Source organism: Mustela putorius, unplaced genomic scaffold, assembly GCF_011764305.1.
Source record: "Mustela putorius furo isolate JIRA1106 unplaced genomic scaffold, ASM1176430v1.1 tig00000785_pilon_pilon_pilon, whole genome shotgun sequence".
Taxonomy (NCBI): domain Eukaryota; kingdom Metazoa; phylum Chordata; class Mammalia; order Carnivora; family Mustelidae; genus Mustela; species Mustela putorius.
In genome coordinates this window covers 6575488-6597257 of record NW_025421480.1, presented here as the reverse complement: position 1 = coordinate 6597257, position 21770 = coordinate 6575488, and the positions used below count along the sequence as shown (strand labels likewise).

At 42.0% G+C, this 21770-nt stretch overlaps 1 protein-coding gene across 9 annotated transcripts in view; it reads right to left on the bottom strand.

Moving 5' to 3' along the window:
- The window catches only part of SDCCAG8 (SHH signaling and ciliogenesis regulator SDCCAG8), a 229621-nt gene extending 208132 nt beyond the window's left edge, over positions 1 to 21489 (bottom strand). For 8 of the 9 annotated variants that reach the window (XM_013058426.2, XM_004756777.3, XM_004756779.3 and 5 more), the window contains exons 1-4: positions 21243 to 21489; positions 8413 to 8565; positions 7614 to 7699; positions 3965 to 4078 (exon numbers count right to left, since the gene is read on the bottom strand). In XM_013058426.2, coding sequence (XP_012913880.1) covers positions 3965 to 4078; positions 7614 to 7699; positions 8413 to 8565; positions 21243 to 21489 — 600 coding nt within the window. The remainder of the gene's footprint in view (positions 1 to 3964; positions 4079 to 7613; positions 7700 to 8412; positions 8566 to 21242) is intronic. The other variant, XM_013058428.2, reaches the window with a different exon arrangement.
- Positions 21490 to 21770: the final 281 nt, after the last annotated feature.

The following is a 21770-nucleotide window of genomic DNA, read 5'->3' as shown; positions in this document are numbered from 1 at the left end:
AAAAAGAAGAAGTGGTGTGTATATATATACAATGGAATATTACTCAGCCAGAGTAATTTGTCATTTGCAAAGACAGACAGATGGCACTACATAGTAGTGCGTTAAGGGAAATAAGCGCGGCAGAGAAAGACAAGTACCGTATGAGCTCATGCATACGTATAATTTAAGAAACAAAACAAATGAGCAAAGGGAAAAAAAGAGAGAGGGAGGCAAACCAAGACACGACTCAACTCTAGAGAACAAACTGATGGTCACCAGAAGGGAAGTGGGTGAGCGGACGGGTGAAAAAGGTGATGGGGATTGCAGAGGGCACCTGTTCTGATGAGCACTAGATGTTGTATGGAAGTGTTGAGTCAATATATTGTACACCTGAAACTAACACACAGTATTTTAACGAACTGGAATAAAAATAAAAACTTAGGGGTGCCTGGCTGGGTCAGTTGGTACAACATGTGACTCTTGATCTCCAGGTTGTGAGTTTAAATCCCACATGTGGCATGGAGTTTACATAAAATTAAATTAAATTAAATTAAATGAGGGATGCCTCAGTGGCTCTGGAGGTTAAATGTCTGCCTTCAGCTCAGGTCATGATGTCAGGGTCCTGGGATCGAGCCCTGCATCAGGCTCTCTGCTCAGCAGGGAGCCTGCTTCCTCCCCTCTCTCTCTCTGCCTGCCTCTCTGCCTACTTGTGATCTGTCAAACAAATAAATAAAATCTTTAAAAAAAAATAGCTATTTCTAAGCTCTTAAATGTTATTTTTATTCCATTATTCCCTTGTTAAAATGTATCAAATATATACTCTACCTTTCAAGGTTCTTATAATCTTCCATTTTCCTAGTTCATCATCATTTTAATAATTTATCTTTTTTTAAAGATTTTATTTATTTGACAGAGGAGAGAGAGAGAGAGAATAAGCAGGGGGAGCAGCAGAAAGAGAGGGAGAACCAGGCTCCCTACTGAGCAAGGAGCTTGATACAGAACTTAATCCCAGGACCCTGGGATCATGAGCTGAGCAGAAGGCAGATGCTTAACCACTGAGCCACCCAGGAGCCCTTAATAATTTCTAACAGACATCCTCTCCTGCAGGATTTAGAATAGATGCCTTGTGGCTCCCATAGAGAAAATGTATTCATCCTGAATATGTCCTTTCAGTGTGGCTGTTTTCTTTTTTCTTTTTTTTTTTTTTAAAGATTTTATTTATATATTTAACAGACAGAGATCAGAAGTAGGCAGAGAGGCAGGCAGAGAGGAGGAAGCAGGCTCCCCACAGAGCAGAGAGCACGATTCGGGGCTTGATCCCAGGACCCTGAGATCATGACCCAGCTGAAGGCAGCGACTTAACCCACTGAGCCACCCAAGCGCCCCAGTGTGGCTGTTTTCTGTATGAACTCCTTCATCCTCCTCCTGCTGATCTAAACAACCCAACTCCTTTAAGATTTTCCTCTCCCAGAAAAACATCCCCCAGAACTCCAACTTTTAGTACCTTTCTATTCTTACTACAATTTTGGTTAATACTACAGAGGGAAAATGACCTTCTACTCCACGGTGTCGCTATGGTGCTCATAGGTATTAGTACTCTCTTCCCAACTTGATGGTAAGTTTATTTTTTAAGAAGATTTTACTTATTTATTTGTCAGAGAGAGAGAGCACATGCAGAGGGAGTGGCAAGCAGAGGGAGAAGCAGGGTCCCTGCTGAGTGAGGAGCCCGATGTGGGACTCAATCCTAGCACCCCGGGATTATCACCTGAGCTGAAGGCAGTCACTCAACCAACCAGCCACCCAGGCGTCCCAAGACTAGATGGTAAGTTTATTACAATCTATATTGTGGTAGAATCTGCTACCCCAAAACATGCCACTTAGGAATAAGAATTATTTTGAGCTAAAAGCACTTAAAAAACAGCAGATACAAAGAGTGACCTTCCGTTTCTTCCTGGAAGCAGGAGATAAAACTCCCATGTGAAAGCTGTCCTCTGCATAGAAGGAAGAAAGAAAACATTCTTATCACCAGAGATAGGGAGTGGAGGCTGAGAGGAATCTGTACCAACAGACCTCACTAAAATAACTCATCCCCTCTTTAGCCTCCCATATATCTCTGCCTCTCCATCTACTTGTGATGTCTCTCAAATAAATTAAAAAAAAAAAAAGAAAAAAAACAATGACATCTTGCATTTGTGACAACATGGGTGGACCTAGAGCGTGTCATGCTAACTGAAATAAATCACACAGAGGAAGACAAATACCATATGATTTCACTTATATGTGGAATCTAAAAAACAAAATAAAGGAACAAACAGACTCTTAAATACAGAGAACTGGTGGTTGCTGAGATGCGTGAAATAGATAAAGGGAATTAAGAGTACAAACTTTCAGTTACAAAACAAATCACAGAGATGAAAAGTACAGCACAGGGAATGTAGTCAATAATATTGTAATAACATCGTTTTCTGATAGGTAGTAACTACACTTATTGTGATGAGCACTGAGTAATATATCAAATTGCTCAATCAGCATATTGTACACCTAAAAGTAATATATTATCAATTATATTTCAGTAATAAAATAACCAAATAAATGCATCTATTTTTATCCTATTAATCTGTTTTATGTTAATTTAATTATAAGTCATAGCCAAAAACTCTAAGAGAGTAGAGATAAGACTCCCCCCAAGGTCTTCTAAGTTTTACCCATAGCATCTTTTTTTTTTAAGATTTTATTTATTTATTTGACAGACAGGGATCACAAGTAGGCAGAGAGTCAGGCAGAGAGAGAGAGAGAGACGGGAGGAAGCAGGTCACTGCCGAGCAGAGAGCCGGACGTGGGACTCGATCCCAGGACCCTGAGATCATGACCTGAGCTGAAGGCAGAGGCTTTAACCCACTGAGCCCCCTAGGGACCCCTACCCATAGCATCTTAAGGATTTATAAGAGCTTGTTAAGGGAATCAATCCGAGGATATTATTTCAGCCATTTCAGTAATCCAAGAATCCTTGGCAATAACGATTGTATCCTCCAAGAACTAAGACAAAGCCACATGCTAAGATGGAGAACTTCCTGGAAACGTCAAAACCATGAAATGTCTAAAGGTTTCCAAGTCTTGCACCTTAGAAGAGAAACCAAAATGTAAAAAATATGATATATTGATACTGAATTTAAAAAGGAGGAAAAGGCATAAAGTTTGGAAAGGCATAAAGGCTCCAATGGCATTAATGACAATAAAGGCATTAACGACATTACTGGACTGCGTACAGTTGTAGGTTATAAGCATCTGGTGTTACAAGTCACAGCAGACACCACTAGTTTCTTCAACATAGTTATTAGCACCCCCGGGGCCATTCTCATTCCAGGCTAAGGTAAGAACCTTCATGCAGACAATGGAGTAGATTTAGTCAGCAGTTTAGAATCCCTGAGTGCAAGTGACTGGTATTACCGTTCTAACGCATTTCCCATCAACTAGGCTAAAGAATGTAGGGTGGGGGCGCCTGGGTGGCTCAGTGGGTTAAAGCCTCTGTCTTTGGCTCAGGTCATGATCCCAGGGTTCTGGGATCGAGCCCTGCATCAGACTCTTTGCTCCACAGGGAGCCTGCTTCCTCCCCTCTCTCTCTGCCTGCCTCTCTGCCTACTTGTGATCTCTCTCTCTCTGTCAAAGAAATAAAATCTTTAAAAAAAAAACAAAAAAAGAATGTAGGGTGGAAAGCAAAAACTCTAAAACATGAGAGCACATTATCAAAACATGAGACACAGTTATGGGCTACTGGGAAATGAAGCCATCAGAAATGGCAAGGTCAGTAGTACCATTCCCCAGCCCGAGAAGCCCCTGTAACTTATCAGTCTTTTCAAACATGTGAACATGCAACTGTCAATGTATCGCAATACACGTGAAGACTAGTAATAGCACATTTTCATATAAAGTATCATTAATAGAAACTTTAACTTAGTTACAGTTAAATTTTTAATGAGAAACTTACCTTGCAGAACTTGACTTCTGCCTCTAAATGATGAATGTATTGAGACTGGTCATTGACGATAGGAACGAGATTGTATACAGTAGGCATATTGGCTTCCTCGGACTCTGATGACCTCTAAGGCAAAAATTAAAAAAAAACCCAAAACAAAAACACCCCCCCAAAATTAAGCGTGTTTGGATTTAGCCAAGAATAATGTAATACCACCATACCATGTCTATACTCAATTTAGTATTGATGTCACAAAAACATAGGGTAGATCACATTGTGGCCAGTAGTATTTATGTCTCTAGCCTATAAATTCCACAGATAGATAAAATAGATGAGATTCAGGTGTGAATATCTTTTTTTTTTAAAGATGGAAAGTGAGAGTGGTCATAAAAACTTTGTGGCAAATGGAAAAATGCTGGTTGTAGTAGTCTCATTGGCTTGGAGGGAACTGCCTATCGGAGCCATCTGGAAATGGGACACCCCATTCAGCAATGGGGGGATAAATGGACAACTCTCTTCAAGAAACTGCCATGCCAGAGCACTACAAGCCAAAATGGCAGACCAGCGGCCTGCTGAAGGGTTTCTTTAGACAAGGGTTCACTGCCAGGTGTGTCCACCAGGTAAAATTCAGTCTACAGAGGAGGGCATTAGCAAAGCATGGTTTTTTATTTTTTGATCCTAATACTCAAGGCAATTTAAGACTATGCTGGTCTGGAACACGGAGCTCCAGACAGGGTGCACAGGCAAGAGCCTCAAGAAATTGATGGGGCGCCTGGGTGGCTCAGTGGGTTATGCCGCTGCCTTCGGCTCAGGTCATGATCTCAGGGTCCTGGGATCGAGTCCCGCATCGGGCTCTCTGCTCGGCAGGGAGCCTGCTTCCTTCTCTCTCCCTCTGCCTGCCTCTCAGTGTACTTGTGATTTCTCTCTGTCAAATAAATAAAATCTTAAAAAAAAAAAAAAAAAAGAAATTGACAGCTACCCTGGACCAGGGGTCCAGCAAACAGACCCCAGAAAAAGTGTTAATTCTCTGTACCTCTGTAGTACTCCTGCATTGACTTTAATGTATGTTCTACTTTTGCCTCAAACGATAACGGGGTTTCTAGAATCATTTATCATTCCATGATATTTTTTAAGGAAAAGAGGAAACCAGGAAGGGAGAGTGAGTGTCAACAAGTGAAACGAACCCAGAGAAGCCTCGAGATGAGATACCTGATCCTTATTCCTCAGGCTGTTAGAAATTCCTAACAACAAAGGACCAGTTCTTGTGGCAGAATAATTAAGTAGAGTTTTGCTTTTTGGCATATTTAAGAAGTTTAAAAACCAAAGTAACTTTAATTAAATGGATTTTATCTGGTGAATAGAAAGCAATTAATGGTAATAATTTAATGTTAATAGAAATGAGCCCAGAACATAGACAAGTAAGAATCAAATATGACTGTGGGTGTAAAAAATAAAAAAGACCCAAGCTAATACTGAATGGAAAATGAAATCGCCTGAATATACTTTGAAGGGTTTATTAGAATCTGGACAGCCACATTTCAAAATCATAAGTAATAATATGTGGTTATATTTTCCATCTCAAAGCGCCTCTGTTGCACTGTCAATAGAGCCACTAGGTCGTGTGGTTATGGAAGTGCACACAAGGCTCAGTCAGCTGGGCATCTGACTCTTGATTTCGGCTCAGGTCATGATATCAGGGTTGTGAGATCGAGCCCCAAGTTGGGTTCTCCGCTGAACACGAGCTTGCTTCAGATTCCTTCCCCTGTGCCTCTCCGTCCCCCTCAGCACCTACCCCAGCTCACATGCTAGCACTCTCTCTCTCTCGAATAAATAAAATTTTTTAAAAAAGAAGAAGAAAGTGTCAGACATGCTTATTGTCATTACAGCTTGTAATCATTCCAGGTGGGCTATACACATTCAGAGTCTAACTCGTATCCTTCCACACAGCTCCATATAAACGGATCCGGGGATTTGTAAGGTATTTACGGAACCAGTGATGCTCTTGATAAGCCTCCTCCTCCTACCCAGATTCAACCAGCTCCAGATGACCGCTGCTCGGCTGTAACTTTAAAATGATAATGACTGTGCCTGAGCATTCAGCATCTGAACTTCGTCTACTAGACTTCCAAGTACTCTACCCACTGTATGCTTAAGAGCATTCTAGAAGCCAGGTCTCACCAGGAATGCATTCACTGAATGCATTGTTGCATTAAATTTGCATTAATGTTGCATTAAAATTATAGTTGATAGCCATAAATGTTGAATATGGGTATGTAGTACATGTCTCCAAAGTGGGAATTAAGCACGAACGTATGTGTCAGGCTGGAGTGAAGTGTTAATATGGGGGTACAGTTATGACATTTCAGCTGTGAGGAAAGTGTTATGTCTCCATGGTTTCTACAAAGCAGCCTTGTTTTCCAACTGTCGCACACATTTCAATGCATTACGCTGAAAATGCTTAACACGTTACATTGAAAATGCAAGGTAGTTATTGCTACTTTGACATATTAGATTTGTGTCAGATTGCATAGGTTTCTAAAGAATTTTAAGTATACACTCTTATTATTACAGAAACGCTGTGAGGCATAGTATCTTTCTAGAAAGTAATAGGCCCAGATAGACCTTTATTTCGACCATTTAAACCTGGCCAAATCCTTCCCTCATACCTATCTCTCCCTCACATCTGTATCAGGCGTTAGCATACCACATTGCTACAATCAGGAATAATTAATTCACTCTGTTGAAACAATAGCAATAAAAAACCTCTTCAGAAAAAAATACACTATAGCTTCTCACATTGTGCAATTTTATAACCATGTATTTTAACACGCAGAATAAGATTATATACTTTGGCTTTGACACTCAAAATATATTTTACAAAGGACAGCTAGCAATATAATTAAGTAAATTCTAAAAATGATAGGATATTGCTATGACTCCATAAAAAAGAAACAGCTACTCTTTTCCATAGACCCTTCCTTTTTTTTGTTAACAATTGCAAAGTAAATTGTCAAGACTTTTCCCTCACTTATACTTTTCAAGCGAACAATAAATTTAAAATTCAGGATTCCCTCTGCCATAGAAGTCTCTATTCTTCAGCCAAAATAATCAGAGAGGAGATCATTTCTTTTTTTTTTTTTAAAGATTTTATTTATTTATTTGACAGAGATCACAAGAAGGCAGAGAGGCAGGCAGAGAGAGAGGGAAGCAGGCTCCCCACCGATCAGAGAGCCCAATGCGGGGCTCGATCCCAAGACCATGAGATCATGACCTGAGCCGAAGGTAGAGGCTCTAACCCACTGAGCCACCCAGGCGCCCCAAGGAGATCATTTCTTTCAATGCTTTATGCTATCAGAATGTCCTGCCCAGTATTCTACTAAAACAATACTGTAGAGTTAAAACATACTTAGAGGGGCACCTGGGTGGCTCAGTCGGTTAAGCGTCTCTTGATTTTGACTCAGGTCATGATCTCAGGGTTGTGAGATCAGGTCCCCTGTAAGGCTCTGCTGAGTGTGGGGTCTGCTTGAGATTCTCTCTCTTTCTCCCTTTCTCCTTCCCCCCATTCAAGCTTTTTTCCCTCTAAATAAATAAATAAGTAAAATCTTAAAAAACAAAAATAGGAAGACAATGCTCTTGTCAGGTTGCAAATGTGGGTACCCACCAGAGGGGATGCATTTCGCCTTCTCGATAGAGACACCTCACTTTCTTTAGTTGCCTGTTGGCGCAACAGAGCTTTCAGCTGATTGACTGTGGAGAGAACACGATGGGTTTCATTAGCCTTCCCTCGGACCCAGGGCTTATCGCCACCCATCCACACTTCTATCCATCTAACAAACATAGTGTAAACATGTTTTATGCATCAACAACTGTGTAATGGATGGGAGATCCAAAGGCAAACATGAGAAAATCGCTACCACTGAAAAGCTGAGTCCACTGAGCAAGAGCGAGCCACTGACAGATTAAAAAACTGGGTAATAAGTTCCCATGTAGACCTGTAGCTATACGCAGTGCTAGAAGAAGAGGAAGCACCTAATCATGGCTGCTTTTACAGAGGAGTTAACTCTGCAAAGGATGAGCTGAAGATTAAGAAGCAGGAAGGTTGAGAAAAATCCCATTACGAAGGGATGGCGGAAGCAGGGCCAGTGGGCTGCTGTGGCTAGAACGTGGCTTGCAACATGGATTGTGGGGAGCAGGGCAGAAATATGAACATGCAGAGGTAGCTTGGAGCCACCTTAAGAAAACACTGCTATGACATTTGAAGGATTGTGGACTGCAGCCTACAGGCACCATGAAGTCAAAGGGAAAATATTCAGCAAGGGAACTGCACCAGCTAATTTGTGTTTCAGGAAGAAAATCACACCTGCAGAGTGGAAGATGGCCTGGAGTCCTTACTCTATGGAGGAGCTTAAAATAGTCACCCTGCGCCACTGAGACCAAGACTGCCATCCGTTCACACCCACCGGCATGGCTGTACTGCAGCTCCTGCCAGGCTGCCCCAGGGTCCTCACTTTCCACGCCGGTGCCACACGGGGCGTCTGGTGCGCCTTCTCCAACACCACCGTCACCTTCTCTCAGGGCACTCTGCAGCTGGTGAATGCTTCTATTCGCACGCTCTGCAATGACAACATGATGCAAATCAGCGCCGGGGACGTCTGGGCGGCCACATGTACACTTACTCCAAAAGCCAGTTTTGAAAGAAGTCATCGTGTCTCAGACTTTAGGGAAAAAGCAGAGAGGTGTTTCTGGCTTTGCTGAGGACAGTGCTGAGGAAGAGAGAGATGAAGTTCATGGTCAGAGGTGAGGCATGATGACCCCTTAAGGCCCCTGACTCGTCCGTGGTGGACACTCAGCACATACAGCTCTACTTCGGAGGAGGACAGAATGGGTTAGATGCTCCCCACTCCACCCTCCGAACACCGACCCCACCCCAGAAAGGGCTCCTCTTCCCTCCCTGAGAGACCAGGGTGGTGGGCAGAACTAGCCAGACGGACTGCACCACATCAAGGTCACGCCCAGGGAAGCCTACTTGCGCCTGTGAGCCAGAGGTCCCTCCCCAACAGAGAGACAGCCAGACTGTCTGGACTAGTTTTGATAAAGACCAGAAGAGCTCAACGAAATGCTTACAGTGCCCTTCTCTGTAGTGTTAGTCCCTCCAGTGTCCTGCGGGCTGACTACACATCAATAGTGACTCTTGGTCAGTGGACCTCACCACTCCCAGGACCAAAGCTCCAACTCACTAGCACATACTTAACCCCACAGCCTAAAACGAAGTTTCTTAGGGTATATTATACTATAGTAGTTCATCTCTCCAAATAGCAGCACCCCCCCCCCCAAAACCAGGACTCTACCCTTGTCCCCTCCCAAGTTGAAACTAAGTTGGTAACTTGTACTCACCAACAGAATGCAGAAGTTACACCATGCCAGACCAGGCTTCATTTTTTTTTTTTTTTTAAGATTTATTTGAGAGAGACAGAGAGCAGACATGTGCTAGTAAGCGCCCACTGTGCACATGTTGGGGGGGTACTGCGGGGGAGGGACAGGACAAGCAGACTTCCCAATGAGTGTGGAGCCCACTCGGGGCTCAATCCCATGACCCTGAGATCATGACCTGAGGAACCAAGAATAGAGACCTTAACTGACTGAGCCACCCAGGCGCCCCCAGATTTCATTTTTTAAATGTCTGGTAGCTTCTGCTTCCTCCCTGCTGGAATGCTTGTTTTTATGATTCCTAAGCCACTCCGTGGGAAGCTTGCCTACCCTGCTGGAGAGATTGTGGCCAGGCCATGTGGCAAGGAGAGGCCCTGAGACCACATGGGGAAGGACAGAAGCCCAGCCCCGCTGACAGCCAGGGGAGCCTCCAGATGACTCCAGTGCCCGAGGCCATCTCATTGCAATGGTATGAAAGAGACAGGAAGAACTGTCCAGCTGCGTCCAGTCAACCCAAATGCCTTTAGCTGTTGCTGTCAGATACCAGGCTTTACAGTGGTTTGTTATGCAGCAATACAGACCTGAAGTAATGATCCAGTGAAATACCCAAAAATGTTTTCAGCCAAGGATCCAAGTCTTCTATTAAAAACAGAATTATACTAATGACACCAGTGATGGCATTAGGAGAATCTATGCTACGTTACGGATATTTTCACATGTCTAACAACCAGAGAACCAGGCAATCTACTGGTAATTTCATTAATTAAGGTCCATTTATTTTTTCTATTTAAACTTGTTGCTTCTGCTCATCTCTTAGGATTGAATTCACTGGTTCCAATTTAGAAAACATTAACTACAACAAAAACTGTTCCTTTCACATTAGAGCTGGAACCCAGATTTCGGCCACCCTGTTCAAATTTTGACATCTGTATTTGAAAGTTATTTTTTAATCCACTCATTAATTTACCAAGCATCTACATATATTTAAGATAAAAATGTATGGTCAGAAAATGATGAATTCCCATGCAAATTCACCTACATCTATTATCTTTTTTTTTTTTAATTTTATTTATTTGGCAGAGAGAAATCACAAGTAGGCAGAGAGGCAGGCAGAGAGAGAGAGGGGGGGGAGGAAGCAGGCTCCCCGTGGAGCAGAGAGCCCAACGCAGGGCTCGATCCCAGGACCCCCAGATCATGACCCGAGCTGAAGGCAGAGGCTTTAACCCACTGAGCTACCCAGGCGCCCCTATCTATTTTTTTTAAAGATTTTATATATTTGTGAGAGGGAGAGAGAGACAGACAGGGGCAGAGGGAGAAGCAGACTCCCCGCTTGGCAGGGAGCTCCACACAGGGCTAGATCCAGAACCCTGGGATCACAATCTGAGCTGAAGGCAGACAACCGACTGAGCCACCCAGGTGCCCTTATTTCTTTTCTTTTAAAGGTTTTATTTATATATTGGAGAGAGTGAGAAAGCAGGCGCACATGGCGTGCCACACACACGAATGGGGTGGGGTGGGGAGATCCCCATCCCCATGGGGCTAGATCCCAGGACCCTGAGATCATGACCTGAGCTGAAGGCAGATACTTAAGCAACTGAGCCACTCAGGTGCCCTATCACCTATTACAAATGGACTCCATTGAAACAATCCTTAATTAAGATCTTTGAGGGAAGGAGATGGTACTTTCCCTGAGAAGGTCCCTAAGAAGGAACAGCTCTTAACGATGATGGCCAGTAACATTCTTGTTCTTCTTTGACAATTTAGGTCTACTTCTTCTTGTGTCCTCAGGAGAAAAGCTCCTCATCTTTGCTACCTACATGGGAACCTTAAGAGAGCTATAAAACAACTATCTTTTCATTACCAGTCATGGGCGAAAATATATTTACAAACATATAATCTACAGGACCTTGAGAAACAGATTTTACTTTACCCAAGCTCATTAATTTCAAAGTTTAGAACAAAAAAAGTAACTGTAACTCAGTTTAAAAATACACACACACACACACTACTCTGTGTTATAAAATATCTGACATAGGTTCTTCACTTAGAGTAACTCATTTTCTTTCTTAATTAAACTAAAGAAAATGAGCCTTTCAGGTCAGGGGTTCGACAATGAAATTTTATTACTAACTACACAAGAGACTCAGTGAATTTATCACTACATTTCCCTCCACACACCAATCCTATTTTCACACAGACCTTTGCCTGACAGGCCTTTGGTGCTGAATACTAATCAAGCCTGGCCTCCTCTTACTCATCATGAGTTTTGCTTTTTGGGGTGGTTTGGGGTTTTTGTTTTGTTTTTTTTTTACTCATCATGAGTTTAAGAAAAACCCAGTTAAGACACATTTCTGGTTTTAGAAAAATAAGAAGTAGTAGTTTTCCAACAACTTAGTATTTTCTAAAGAGATTTATTAATGGAAAAGGAAAATCAAAGTGTTACATGGTAAGCAATTTAGTTCCCAGAGCTGTAGACTCACATGCGTAAATCTATGAATAAAGCACTTACCTTTATTACATACATTAGAAAGGAAACAGAGGGACTGACTAACATTAAAAGTGTGCCCTGTGGAGCTATGAAATGACTTTTTCTAAGATAAAGGATAATTATTTATTTATACCTAATTTGACTAAAAGCTAAAAAGCTATATTAGGAAAAAGAAAGGAAATCCGGAAAAAATTCACAGTTGAAAAATCTCTATACACAGAGATCTTTTATGAGAGTACAAAGTTGGCGAGTTTTGAGCTCATTTAACCCCTTTTCCAATATCCTTCTTTACTCTTTTAGAATTTATGACAGTCAAAGTCTAGGTGTTAAAATTACACTATGAAAACAGTTATTATATGAAATGGTGAGATACTGAAATCAACAACTATCCCGAGGAAAAGTTATAACCAAGATATGGGGGTTTTTTGCAATCACTGACTTCAGTTACTAGGATCAGAGAGGAAGAGAAGGAATTTGCAGAAACCGTGTCCTAAAACTACAACTAAAAAGGGAAGTGATATTTTTAAGTCATTTCAATCGTTTATTTCAAAATATTCCAAATGCTCTTCATATATACATATACATATACATAGCAACCTAGTTATATGCTGTAACAGACAGAGTTAATCCCGAGGAATAATAATGCTTAGATGGTTCAAAACAGATGAAACCCTATTGCTCTTCAGCTGGAACCACTGCAATTCAAAGTCCTACAGTCCTTACAGAAAACACTAAACCCCACATGCCGATATCTGCTATAAACCAGATTAGACAGGAGGGGTTCTAGTTACCATTTCCTATCCCATTGTGTGTGGGCAAACTTTTTCTGCCCATAACCAAGAGATGAAAAGAATACTCATTCCCCTTCTCTCCAGAGAGGACAGTACAAGTATTTCATAATGCACCCTGATTTCTTCTCCCCAGCACCAACCATAGCCTGAAAATAAACTTAATTATCAATACAAACCCAAATATGACCTCTGAGTCCTAAAGCAACACATGAACATAAAAGTAAGTAAGTAGTGGGGCACCTTGGGTGGCTCAGTGGGTTGAACCTTTGCCTTCAGCTCAGGACACGATCTCAGGGTCCTAGGATCAAGCCCTGCATCAGGCTGTCTGCTCAGCAGGGAGCCTGTTTCTCCCTCCCCCTCTGCCAGCCTCTCTACTGGTGATTTCTCTCTCTGTCAAATAAATAAATAAAATCTTAAAAAAAAAAAAAAGTAAGTAAGTAGTATTTCTGGAGGTCCACTATTCGTACATCAACAGTACAATGAGCATCACAAGTGAGCGAGCTGCTGACTGTTGGTCCATTTCAGTCTGTCTTAACCATTCTCATGGTCCAATCCCACCCACCCATTTTCTCCCTCATGTCACCATCAGGCCTCTTTTCACCAAGGTGTTTTTGAACAAAAGGCAAATATCATCCCAGTTTAGTAAGGCTCATCCCTTATATATGGACCGTGAATTATTCATGTCTCCGTTCTCCATCTGCACAGGGAGATGTGAACAGGAATTACCCCGGTGACTGGGTGGGGGGAACCACTCCCCGGGCAGCGTCCAGCTGTCTCGGAGAAACCAAGCAATGAATCAGACCTCCCTAGGCTGAGACTCGAGATGCACCCCAGTTCTTAAAACAAGTTGAGACCAGGGCAAACAAGCAGAAAAATGAAACCACAGTGAGATAAGAGATACATGTGTCTATCCACACTTGACTGGGCTTCAGCTAGTCAGAAGATTGTTGTCGCCCTTTACTAGGGAACTGACAGCTAGCACAACCAAGATAAAAACAGCCTAATCCAAAGTCAGACAAAGCCAGCCTTGGAAATGACAATTACAGCAGTGAAAGGGATTAAAAGTAACACACAGAAAAATGAAACGTCTAAAAGAAAATTCTATCATAAAAGAAAAGAGTCTAATAGCCAAACAAAGGCGTTGGCGCCAGGAGTGAAAGGTGATCTGAACAAGAATGTCAGCATCTGAAGAAAGCAGTGGCTGGAAGGCCATTAAGGCTGTGTGGATGTTGGCAAATCAAGATCAGCTCTATACATTATGAAGGATCCACCAGGTATGTTTCCAGCCCCAACTGGGAGGATGTATGCACCTGTCACTTTCCACTGGTAAGTAATCCTAGCCAGACTGGCAGAACGAAGGTAAAATCACCAGCCAGGACAATCAGTATTCTTAACTGTAATTATTCTCGAGCATGATTCTTGTAGAACAAAGACAACGAGCAAGGCCTTGCTACTTCTAGATCACGGTTTCTCAACCGAGCACTACTGACATTTGTACCTGCTTGTTCTTTATTGTAAGGAGCTGTGTTGTGCATGTTTAATGGCCTCCCTGGCCCCTACCCACTAGATGCCAGTAGAAACCACCGCCCCCAACCAGCGGCAGTCGTGTCGACCCAGTGCTCATCATGACAAGTGCCCTTCCCCCCACCCCACCTCCCACTATCCACCCTCAGTTTGTTCTCTACCTTTAATTATGGCAACTGCACCCAGAGGATACAAAAAAAATGTTTTTTTATTTACCCAGAGGATACAAAAATACAGATTTGAAGGGGTACATGCTCCCTGATGTTCGAGGAGCATTATCAACAATGTTCAGAATTGAGGAGACTTGTTACATTACTACATCGTCACTACAGCCACCTCTTATTGAAAAGCGGGCAGGACAGTGAGCTAGTCAGCCACAGCACACAAGCCACAACCATCACCGCCATGACGGGGCACTTCTGATCCAGGTGTTAGGAGAAAGTGTTACACCTGCTGTAATCAAGAACTTGAAATCCACATTTAGCTTCATATTGTTTCAAGGCCTACCACAGGAAACAACAGTTACACTTCAAAGCCATCTTTCAGAGACACCGTAGGTGACTGCGCCTGTACATATTCTGGTGGGTCTTGATGAAGAACATTCCCCGCCCATCAAGATTGCTTTGGCCTAGTGTACGAGCCCATTTCAAGCTACTCTCTCTACCTTTGGACCGTGTGAGGAGTATTACTAAGTGAAAAGATGGAAAACCTTAGCACACACTGGGGAAGTGATCAGAGTTTATGTCTGTAAACATCTCAGGAGAAAGTATAATTATTCTCAGGATCTCAATAACTTGGAATTAACTTAATCCCCTTTTCTGCCCAAGAACATGTGAAAATGCCCTTACAATTTCTTAACACTGAACCATTGTTTTGGTTCTAAATTATTCCAAGGATGACTATTTATTTATAAAATAAGTTTTTACTGCCTTTTCTTTTCCGGCTGCTAAGTCCAGGCCTTTGCCTATTTTACCTCATCAGTAGTGGAGAGTGAAAAATGGGAATTTACTAACTTTTGTGATTCTCGTTTAAAAAAAATGGTCATAATAGCTAAAACTACTACGAAAAGCCATTAAGCAGACAAAACAAACAAACAAAAAGAATGTGTGTTATCTAAATTTTATCAGCAAAAAGATAAACTCAGGTGTTTACAAATTTCATTTGCATTACTGATCCTTATTTATTAATAGCCAAAACATTCCGTTTCTTTAATTTTGAGAAGAGAGAGCTGTTTCAATTTGCACCGAATTGCCAAAATAATTTTCTCATTTCATAATGAATGCTTCCAGGGGCTTTATTACATTGTTGCCTGTCTTGGTCACAATGAGGCTGATAGCAAAACAAATAAACAAACACACACTAGCTGTGGAGTGTGTGTGTGTGCTTGCGAACGTATGATTATGCATAGGTAGTGCACATGGCAAAGAAGAGAAAAACATTCATGAAATACTCAAGAAAAGCAAAAACAAAAAGAAGAAATACAAGTTTGATGAGTAAAACTGAGAAAAAGGACTTTAGTTAAATTACACACGTTTTCTTAAGTTTATGAAAGGTCCAGATGACATCATTGCTGGCTGACTCAGTGACCAAAGTATTGGCAAGCAACACAGGCCTCCTAGAGATGGGAGCCTTTACCCGCCAGGGGGTAAAAAACAGCACTGGGTAAGATCTGGGGAGATATGTCGATCATATATAAGTAAAATTTATCAACATTATCTTTGGTTTTCTCAAACTAGGTCAATTTATAAAGAAACAATCAACCCTCAAATTTTATATATATATATATACATATTTTCCCCCCATATTCAAGCTCTCACTTTCTATGGACCTAGTTCTACTCCTTCCTCTCATTTTTATAAGATAGAAACATAACTATCATCATTCACATGGTCTAGTCGGTGTTGGTGGAGGGGATATTAGTGATGCAGGAGTCTGAGAGAAAGCCCTGCAAGGGGAACCAGGTTCTCAGGTGTATTTTTCTAACCAAATGTGGGAGGAAAGGTGAAGAAAAATAAAGAAACTGGAAGGTTTTTATTTTTAAGATTTATTTTATTTATTTGAGAGAGAAAGAGAATGCATGTGTGAGTGGTGGGGAGGGGCACAGGGAGAGAGAGGATCTCAAGCAGACTCTGCACTGAGCACGGAGCCCAACACAGGGCTCGATCCCATGCCCCTAAAATCATTACCTGAGCCAAAACCAAGAGTAGGACACTTAAGTCACTGAGCCATTCAGGTGCCCCCAGAAATTGGAATGTTTTTAAAGAAAGCATAAACCGCCCAGTTTGGCCATAAGCCTCACCACTCCCTAGTGTCTTCCACAGACTCTATCACAGATTTTGTCACCTGCTTGGGTCCTAAGGCAGTAATTCTGTCACCTCCTCTAAACTCTTCCTTTTACAGACAAGGGAACAAGAATCTAAGAAGAGTTTACTGACTTGCCTAAGGTGACACTGATGTTTTTGGTTTTGTTTTTGGGTTTTTTTAAAGATTTATTTATTTATTTATTTGATAGACAGAGATCACAAGTAGGCAGAGAGGCAGGCAGAGAGAGAGGGGGAAGCAGGCTCCCTGCTGAGCAGAGAGCCCTATGTGGGGCTCGATCCCAGGACCCTGAGATCATGACCTGAGCTGAAGGGAGAGGCTTAAACCACTGAGCCACCCAGGCGCCCCAGTGACACCGATGTTTATCAGTAAAGCTACGGTCAGATTTTAGTGGCCTGACTTCTAGTTCCATAGCCTCCACTGAGTCCACTATACTCTTAGGGAAATTCAATCTAGAGCCCAGAACATGATGTTGAAAGCAAAAGAGGAACAAGCATAAAAACTGGATGTGGGAAATGATGACGTTATACTTGTCACAGTCTGTGTTTTTTTCCTTTACCCTCCCCCCAGCAGCCAAAGGTGGTCAGGAACTAGGTAAATAGGTGAGTCACATAGAGAGCGTTGTTGACACAAATGTACCTACAGCTAACACTGCAGCAATAAGCTAGACACAATTCTGTTATTAAGAATGGGACACTGCTTTTCTAACAGGTTCTCTCCTTTCTATGATCATATTCCTACATTCAGGGCACAGAACTTAGGACAGCCTGGATTCCCTGTTACACTGGTTTTTCTGACCCTTTCTTGGCTACACGCTAGTTTATTTTATACCTCGTGGCCTCCGTACAATGATGTGGTGGATTTAAATGAGAGGAGGGGTATTTGCTACTCTCCCCAGTTCCCAATGTAGTTCTCAATCAATCCTTAATGCTAGCTGCCTACACTCGCTGTAAAGAGAATGAGTTCCTAACCGTCCTATGGGAGACCTCCCCAGTCACTTCCACCTCTCCATTCAACTCTGTGATTCCCAGCGTACCTGTATTCCCCACGCTGGAATCTTTCAGATCATCTGCTGTGAAGCAATAATATCGCAGACCAGTGGGGCAGTGGGGCAGGGGAGGACCAATGAAGCCTTACTTTGAAGGAAAATCACTATTTCTCTCTAATTTCTTACAGTGAGGGCACAAACGATCCAAAGCAAGAGATAAAAAGAGTGAATACGTCTGAGAAGTGTAAGGAAGGGCAGAGTAAGAAGGGAGTGTGAAGTCGGCCAGGGGGTTCCCTCCTTCCACAGCTGCTTAAGGTCATGAGTCAAGGAGAAGTAACAATTGCACTTTTAAAAGAAAGCAAGCACAGGCACCCCGGTGGTGCCTTTGTTTAAGCCCCCAAATCTTGGTTTCAGGTCAGGTGGTGATCTCGGGGTAGTAAGATTGAGCCCCTTGTTCAGCTCTGAGATGCTCACTCTCTCTCTCCCTCTGCCCCCCAACCTCTCAAATAAATAAATCTTTAAAAAATAAAAATAAAAGAAAGTAGCTTTGACTCTGCCTTTCAAATCAGAACTTCAAATCCTTGGGACACCTGCATGGATCTGTTGGTTAAGTGTCTGCCCTGGGCTCAGGCCCTGATCCTAGGGACCAGGATCAAGTCCCACATCAGGACCTCCCACTGCTTGTGCACTCGTTCACTTGCTCTCACAAATAAATAAAATAAAGCCTTAAGGAAAAAAACAAAACAAAAAAGAAATCAAATTCTTTTTTTTTGTTTTGTTTTATTTATCTAACAGAGATCACAAGTAGGCAGAGAGGCAGGCAGAGAGAGAGAGGCGGAAGCAGGCTCACCGCAGAGCAGAGAGCTCGATGCGGGACTCGATCCCAGGACTCTAGGATCATGACCCGAGCTGAAGGCAGAGGCCTAACCCACGGAGCCACCTAGGCGCCCCCCAAAAATCAAATTTTTAATATACTATAAAGATACTTAAAATTACATTTTAAGTAATGAGAAAAAGCTTTAAAAATAAAGAATTAGCGTAGAAAACTGTGAAAGCATTTTGCATTTTTATATGGCTACTTCCTAGCTGACTATAAATGAAAGAATATCAATAATAATTACATGTACAATTATGAAGGAACCAGAGGAATAACATGTGAGTAAAGACCAAGAATACTTATTAGTCTTTGTTTAAACATGAACTAGGTAAAACATTTCGGGGAAGTAATGGCAGATAGACAAAACCAAAGAAAGCAACAAAACCAAAACAAAATGAAACAAAAAAACCTTCAGATTATGTTTTACCTGATTGTATAGTAACAAGTTCTCAAATACTAGGCACAAACACTTAAATAATGAAATTCCACATGGAAAATAATGCCACCATACTTTGTTTATTCAGAAGCACACATTTTGACTTCAAAGGGAATTATCCTATTCAAAAGGCCTAATTTATATGTGTGAAGCAAAGAACTTCTGACTGTACTATAACTCAGGATTAGCTGTTTCCTTCCATAAACTGTTATATAAACTACGCATAAAAGTTAAAATGCTACAAAATAAATAATAAAATAAGTCCTGAAAACCCATCAAAAAAGTCAGGTTCCATTTCTTGTTTCACTGTCAAAGCCATCACTTTGAAAAAAACAAAAAAAACAATTTAACTCTTTTCTCTGCTTCATGTTTGCTTTTGATTATAACTGTTTTTATGATCTTATACAGTTGTCATGCTAAACTTAAAATTTACTTTAAAATGTTTCACCTGTGAATGAAAACGCTCCACTCTAAATAATTACTGAAAGCAGCACTCATTTGAAATTAACCACCTATTGCACTAAAAAGCCCTATTAAGCCCCACTGCTTAGATAACATTTCAAAATAAGGTAAGAGGAGACAAAGTATTAGCAGAAACTTATAACTAAAAACAAATATTTACCAGCCTCAAAAATAATCACTCGTTATCATTGTGTACAGTGCACCTCTTGCTTTCAAATGAAAAGTCAGAAGTGGTTATTTTTGTATCTAACAGCTCCTGAAAACATCAGTATGCTGATGAGAGAGTATTCATCAAGACCAATTATTTTATTCTTGCAGTTTGAATATTGAGAATGTGGACAGTTTACAACACTGTTGACAGATGGAAACAATACATAATAATGCTTACAAAATCTAGAGTCACTAGAAGATAAACTTTCTCATCTCCTCAAAAAATCTTCACTTTGCTGCAAGAACCAATTATAAGTAGCAGCAGACTTTTAGCGAGTGCTTCTTATGTGCCAAGCACTACTCTTTACCCTTATTCTCTATCATAATCATCTGTAATTATTTTGTTTATTGTCTTTCTCCCCCACTATGCAGAGGCTCCGTGTGGACAGGGACTGTCTACCTCTTTATTGTATCCCCAGCACCAAGCATGCCTTATACATAGTAGCCACAACATTTTTAAGTGACTCATTGTTCTACGACATTTTTAAGTGACTCGTTGTTCTAAACACTTTAAATAATTTTTTTAAACCGTTGGTCATGGGTACCTGAGTGGCTCAGTCAATTAAGCATTTGCTTTGGTCATGATCCCAGAGTCCTGGGTCCCACATCCGGCTCCCTGCTCAGTGGGGAGTCTGTTTCATCCTCTGCCTCTGACCCTACCCCTACTCATGCTCACTCTCTCTCTCTCTCTATGTCAAATAAATAAATAAAATCTTAAAAACAAAAACAAAAACTGCTGGTCATGATCTAAAGGGTTAAGAAAATGCAAAAGAATAGAGTATATTACATTTAGTAGAATATTCTCCAGTGAAACTTTTATATGTATATGTCCCACATAAAATGTATTTACCAATGGGTAACGATTTTTTTTAAAAAGCTGAAAAATCAGTGCTTTTTGTGTATTATTTCATTCGCTCCTCACAAATAACCCTGTAGACAATACCATAACTTCCTCTTTAAAATAATAGTACTGAGATTTCCAGGTAGTATATATGATGTCCAAGATGACAGAACTATTGATAAGTACAAACATCACTCTTATAAAGTCTCATTGATCTCTAATGACACTAAGAAAATCTGAATTAACCAAATAAGGTATCAGTAATAGTAACCATGGCATGATTAATAAAGAAAAAAACAGGCTTTTAAGGCAATCAGTCGTGACTGAATTTAATACCTGGTTCTGCCACTAACCAGCTGTGTGGACTTTGGGCTAACTCAATCTCTTTCCACCTTGATTTCTCCACGTGTACAAGAGGGATATTCATAATGTTGCTGTGAGTTTAAAATGATTTGACGTATGTAAGTAGCCTAGACCACTAAATGGAAGCTTTTGTGATTAAAATAATTAGTATTTTCTTTTACGTGGTCCGATAAATCGCATTCAGCAGCCTACACCACTCTCTTAATGTGTAAAAAGCTTGAATCAGGAATTTACTGGATTAAAGAGCAAATTAGGGAAGTGGACAAGAGTGGACTAGAGCCACCCAAAAGTTTCTGCTGGCCTTGGGTGAGAACGATGCCTATGTCAAGCTCAGGGAGTTGGTTCAGGTAACTATGGGAATCGAGGGGGAAACTTACTGCTTCACGGTAAAAACAAACGCAAACTATTTCATCTCTGCTCAAGGATCACAGCACCATCCATCTTCTTCCTCTGCGTCCTGGCTGGGGCTGAACCCAGGTATTAGGCCACGCACCTGGCCAGCTCCCGCCCAGTAGGCCCCGGGACCCAGGGGCTAGGGCGCAGAGGTTCGGCGCAACTCACCCCGGAGACTCCGTTGATACTGCCCCAGAATCTCCTCCAGGGTAGAGTTCTCCGGAGACTTCGCCATGCACAGACCTGGGACCAAGGGATGGGAGTCACGTGGGGAAGTGTCCAGTGTCGCCCCTCGGGGAACAGGAGGCCCTGGCGCCGGAGAAGCGCCCGCCTGCTTGCTGCCGCTGCTGTCATTGGGGAGCATGGAACCCCGGACAGAGCTCGCGGGGGGCCCTTCCCACCCAGTGGCCCTCATGGTGGACGTCGGGAGTTGTAGTCCGCAGCCCGTGCGTCTGCAGTCACGAGACTCCTAAAAGGCCCCTCCAACTATACTACAGTTCCCAGAGGACATCGCGCCACAAGCTTTGGCGGTTTGGCGACCAGATCCGGTTGCCAAGAGACTGCTCGGAGGCTCCGCCCTTTTTCTGTAGCCCAGGCTGGCTTAGTCCTGCCTTTCTCCCATCCTGCTGTTTGGACCACCCGACCGACAGAAAGAACTCCCTGAAGGCCTTGACTCTTCTAAGTCTGCTAGTTTGC